Here is a 6,000-nt window from a genome sequence, read left to right on the forward strand (position 1 = left end):
CGTACTGCTGGAAAATAGAAGCATGGTACATGTGCTGTGTATGACAGCCACTTTTACAACACATGAGAACAATTAACACAACAGCCTGAGCCAATAAAGAAAAAGCAACTGTCTGCAAAGGCTTTCTGCTAAGGATAGCAGAAAATTATATTATTCCCATATTACTATATTACTCCCATATGGCAGGATTTCTTCAGTTATGCTGTTTCCAGTTACATCTGCATCAACCACCTGCTTCTCTCATAAACAGCCTCTCTTAAACAGTATTTACGGTTCAACATGAAAAGGTGAAGTGCAGTGGCAGAGAATAGTAACTACTATAAGATATGGTGTACTAGTTGTACCATGAATTCTAGGTGCGATTTTCCCATACGGTTTGTTCAATTTCTAAACAATTAATGCAACATGCCCTGCCTTAATCCAGAAGCAAGCAAGCCAGCCCTGGTACATGGAAACTAATAGCACAGATTAATCTTCCTGGTCAGCTACAATTAACAGCTGAAAACTACTTACATGGAAGGCAAACTGCCCTGAGAAGTCATACATGCCACAGGAATGCATTAAACTCAAGGTATTCCGGACCGCTTCAGGACTCAGTACTCTTTCACCAGTGATGGGGCAAAAGCCACCATTAGCCAGAGTTGCTGCCATCACGCTTGCTGATTCACATGTGACTTCTATTGAGCAAAGCTTATGAAAAAGAAATTGAGATTATAAGAACCGATGCTTCTAGCACAATAAGGCCAACTATAGCAGGATCAACAATATATCTCTATAGAAATAACATTTCATAAAATAACCTGTAGCATAATGTTTGTTACAGGTCACGCTAGTAGCATCCATTTATATGGTCTGCATCTTCCTACTATAAAGATCCCAGCAACAGTGTTTGTAAGCCCTCTTAATTGTTTGGGATACTATTTTACATGGGTTAGTGTCTCTGCCTGATTCCTCCCCCCCGCCCTCCCTTATGTTGCTTTGAGAGGAAGAGGTCTGGAAAACAATCTCAGTATTTTGCATCTGTTTAAATGGCAAAGCCACAGAATGACTGTTTTTTTGCAATTTGGGTTTGTTTTGTGTGGCTTTTTTTTAAAACCTTAGAAGAAGACCACACACATCTATTAAACGTACATTTTAAAGATGCAAACTCTAGCACATGCAAGTCTTAACGCCAGCACTTCCTAAATTATTTCACCTTTCTCTCATATATGCCTTTTGATAAATTAATGATACGACCACACAATAGTTTCTCCCAGGATCCCTGCTTCAGTACAGACTATACATACTTTGGTGACACATCAGCAAATGTGATATGATGCCATCACCTGATGCTGCCTCATTTCTGCAGAAACCAAAAGATAAGCTGGTTTCAACCTGAGGCTGAAATGCTAACTTGAAAAGTAAACAAACTACTGGTTGTATTCTTGTTTTTCCCAAACAGTCATTACATGATACTTCATGAAGTTACCTAAGCCAAGTTTGCATGAGTAGTTACTACCTGGAATTCTTATTTTCCGGGTGCCAAACTCAATACATCCTAGTCCAATCAACTGGAGTTGCAAATCAAGAGATTGTCAGAGACGCATCTAAAATGGCAACTGTGTTTTAAACATATGAAGTATTACATAATATCACCTACTTTGAAAAAAGTGTTTCTAGGTTCTCCATTTAAGCACCTGCATTTTGTACCTCTAAAATGAGAATAATCCATCCTCACTTTACAGAGACAATAGGAAAATAACTTTATTCCTGTTCAGAAAGTTCCCAGTTACACAAGGGAAGAAGATGCATTACAGAAAACCCAAAGAAAAAGAAAATAACTAGCCTTTTAAGTAGAATCTGGGTAGGGTCTTGGAAAGTAAGCGTTGTACAGAGAGAAGAAAAGAAAACAGAATTGCTGCTCGTGTATGAGCTGCCCTTTTTCCAATTATAGAGTGAAAAGGGAATTTTGCAAGGAAAAAAGAAAGAATGACACGCAGTCATGAAATTAGATATTATAATGCACAAAAATAAGGGTGAACTAAAATACATCAGAAAAGCTAGGCTTGGCATTTCTTAACTTACGAATAGCTTCGTACTCAGAAGTGTATCAGGACTTGAGGCAGTGGGATAGGAAGGATTTAAAAAGTATGTTTAAACAGCAATTTGAAATAAATTATCAGTTTTGTTCTGTAATTAACAGAAGTTCAGAGTAGACTACTAGCTTCTACGTAGTTTCCAACTCAACAAGAGGTCAACTAAGGCTAATCACATCTACCTTACTTCATAAACAGTCATTGAATTTAAATATTAGAGCAGATGCATCCCAATACAAAAAAAAGGATAAAATTTGCATTTAAAAATTATTGTTTATATTTTGCATAAGAGCAAGTCTCATGAATCAAAACCAGATTAATTTTGAGAACTAAACTCTGGATTTTTTTTTTTTTAAACTATCCCAGACACACTGAATCAGTAACACAACTTGAACTGCCTCTTGAGAACTACATGCTGCAGAGCTGAGTTGTGAATGTTTTAACATTATGAAACCCTTACTGAGGAAATACCTCACACTTGCCAAGTTCTCATTTTGTGACAGTTTCAAATAACTTGCTGAAAGTGAAAAAGAAAAAAAAATGTGGGAGGGGGGACAATATATATGGCTAGATTCTTTGTTCTACTAATAAGCATTGAATTAAACAAAAAAGGAGGAGATTCATACTGTTTCACTTACAACACTGCCCTAAGATTACAATAGAGCATACATACACAATTTTAGTTACACATGGAGTTTAAAGTACTTCACAGTACAATAAAGAACAGCAACTCAAAGAAGCAGAAATATTTTATCAAACTCAATGAAGTAACACAAGACATTTTAAGCTTCCAGCTACTAGTGTTTTAAAGACTATTGCTAGCTTGCAATAGGAATAGACACCTAACTACATCACCAAACAAAAGCAAGTCTGGGTACATCAAACATACATCATGCATTTCCAAACAGAGCTTAACAGAAGATGACAAGTTTAACTACAAGCCATTAAAACCTTCATGTCTATGAACAAATTATTTCTGCTGCTTATGAAAGTAATTCTAAGTCTATAGTGAGTCTCAATTTTAAAGTCACTTACCTGAAAATAAAAGTCTAGTATAGCAACCATATCTGTGCCTTCAGGAAAGCACTGAGGAAGAAAAAAAGACCTTTAGGTAAAATTATGATTATTGTTTTTAAATAGCACTTTTAGAGAGACATAAGTTAAGCCATATTCTTGTCAGCATTTTAAGCATTAGGCAGATTTAAAATTAATTTTTTTTAAAATGTAACAAGTAAAAATATTAAATCATGTCAGATTTCAAAATAACAGTGCAGTGAGGCCAACAAGCTAGGTGCTAAAATGCTTTTCAGTAAAGCTTTCTACGTCTTTAAATGAGCAGACTGCAAAACGTATCTAGGAGTTTTATGAAGTCATCCATACATCACAGATTATGCTTTTTATGACAAATAAAACAAATTATCGTTACTATGATACAGAAAAAGGATTACAGGTATTCTATTAGAATGACATAACTATCACACTTTCTAAATGACAGCATCTTGAGTAAAAGTACGAAAAAATATGCAGTATTAGAATAACTTATACTGTACATTAAATAAATTAAAAATCTTCACAGGCTATGAAAAAAACCCCACCACACAGACTTCAAAATACAATAAACAAAAGAAATCAACCTTTTTTTCTTTCAAGTAATAGCCAATTGCAAAGTTTCTATCTCCACTCTCTCTTTCGGATTGGAACCTTAAATTAAAAAAAAAAAAAAATTTAAAAAAGACAAGACAGCACATCAAACTTTCAAAAAAACATTGAACTTCAGAGACACATAATGTAATTCAGTTAAGCTGCATGTAAAGGATACATTACTTATGAACACAAACATTCTAATGGGACAGAAACTGCCACAGAAGCTCACCCCCGTACACTCCAGCTGGAGTGAATTAGGTTTGATATCCGAATACACAGTACTGGTTACCTACACATACATAAGCTGACCTGGAGATAAGGCAAAGGAGTGTGAGATCCTACTCTTAGAAGTGTTTTTAAAACGGCAACAGTGGAATGAAACATCCCATAATGAGCTGTACCAAAGGGCTGTTCACTGACAACACAGACCAAGCTAGAGAGGAATCTGAGGATCAGGTTGCAGGTCAAATAGAGACCAGGCTGAGGGCTGCACTGTTTATTGTGATCATTAAGTTCCGCATGAAACCCAAAAAAGGAATCTGTATGGATACAAGGGTAGGTAATTCTCTCCTGTCTGGTTCATCCCGTGTTAAACACTTTTTCATTATCAAAGTTTAGGAAAAACACAGTTATCTCATTCTGCTTCCCTGCACATGCATTCCAACTAGCAACTTGGAAGCAACTCTGCTATATGGAATCTGTGATTCTCCCAGCACTGCCTCAAAAAGCTGTCAAGATTTTTGGAATGCTATACATTGAGTTAATGGGGGGAATTGCTTTAGAAAAGATTTTAAATATGGAAAGTAAAAAAAGCCTAAACAGTTCCAGTATAAAGTACGCTTTCTAAACACTTGATACGAAGTCATTAACATGCAGAGTTTAATTTTTAATATGAATGCCAGCATGATAAGAGTTGCACTTACAGCTCTCTGCCATAGCACCAACAGAGCACTAAGACACAATGAAATTTCAAAGATGAAACCAACACCATTATGTGAGATTTAGCCACATGGATGTCAGAGACACGCACAATTTTAGTTCTTGTAAATTTTAAACCAAAGACACCCTCCAATATTAGGAACAAAATGATGGTTGCAATGGAAATAACTAAACTTTGCCATAAGCTCAGTATGTCAGCTATCAGTTGAGGTATTCTCCATCTAGCTTCATTAAGTAAATACAAAATACTTACGTAGCATTACTGAATCCAACATACTCATTACCAGCCATTTTATTCATAAACTGCATCACCTGTTAGAGACAGAAAGGAGGAGGGAAAAAGCATGCTAACATTTTCAGACATTAAAAAGTTCTAATTGATGAACTTCCAATCCAGCCTCACCCGAAATTTTGTAACACAATTGTACAAATGCAATCCAAATCACTAAGCACTTAAAGAACCAAGTACAGACAAAATGACAAAACATTTGAAATTAACAAAATTTCACTTGCAATTCCCTTGCCATCTTGAGACTTTTACCACTGAATTTAGTTGAGAAAGGAATGTTATAAGATTAACTTACATAGTCAAATTTTTCTGCATTATTTGCTCCTTGCTGCAAGAAAAGAAAAAATAATTAACAAAAATTGTTAACATAAGAAAGAAGTTAGTTCACTTAACAGTATTAGGATTTTTAATGCATATAACTAAGGTATGAGGCTAATTAAGAATAAGATACTACAATCATTTCATATATTAATGAAAAAATTAAAGTGTTAGATAAGTAAATCTTTAATTATCATTTAAATTAAACAATCTTATAAGAGTCTTATCAAACACCTGGATGTTGGAGATGAATTTAAACTGAAAAAGGTATGCTTTATTTTAAGTGCTCTCTATCCAACTTTACATGTTTAGCATAAGTAAGTGTAGTAGTTAAAGCAAAAAATACAAAAGTAACTACAATCAGGATAACTATAACAAAACCACTAACTTTTTATGGATTAGTAACCCAAAGGTATTCTTATATTACCAGCAGAGCTGAGCATAGGAACGTTCAGGCTACTGAAGTTAAAATATTTTCATGGCTAGCAGCCATACTAAGAATTTAGACTGAAGACTTAAAATAAAGTTTTACCCCTTACTATGAAAATAATTGCATTTAATCAAAAATATCTGATTTGGTTAATATCTGATTAATGTCCTACCTATTAAAAATTAAACAGCTAGAAAAATAGCATTTCACATCATAGAGTACACCAATGTGCTAACAATGTGAGGAAAAATCTAAATCCAACTAGTGAAACTTAATTCTTTGCACTCATTGGTTTGGTTTTTTTG

At 34.6% G+C, this 6,000-nt stretch overlaps 1 protein-coding gene across 1 annotated transcript in view; it reads right to left on the reverse strand.

The window, feature by feature from the left end:
- The window catches only part of GLS2 (glutaminase 2 (liver, mitochondrial)), a gene marked incomplete at its 5' end in the record, with an annotated part of 29,864 nt that extends 24,583 nt beyond the window's left edge, over positions 1-5,281 (reverse strand). The window contains 5 exons of the mRNA XM_010079356.1: positions 514-690; positions 3,111-3,161; positions 3,710-3,776; positions 4,912-4,970; positions 5,243-5,281. Coding sequence (XP_010077658.1) covers positions 514-690; positions 3,111-3,161; positions 3,710-3,776; positions 4,912-4,970; positions 5,243-5,281 — 393 coding nt within the window. The remainder of the gene's footprint in view (positions 1-513; positions 691-3,110; positions 3,162-3,709; positions 3,777-4,911; positions 4,971-5,242) is intronic.
- Positions 5,282-6,000: the final 719 nt, after the last annotated feature.

This window comes from Pterocles gutturalis, unplaced genomic scaffold (assembly GCF_000699245.1).
Source record: "Pterocles gutturalis isolate BGI_N339 unplaced genomic scaffold, ASM69924v1 scaffold929, whole genome shotgun sequence".
Lineage (NCBI taxonomy): Eukaryota > Metazoa > Chordata > Aves > Pterocliformes > Pteroclidae > Pterocles > Pterocles gutturalis.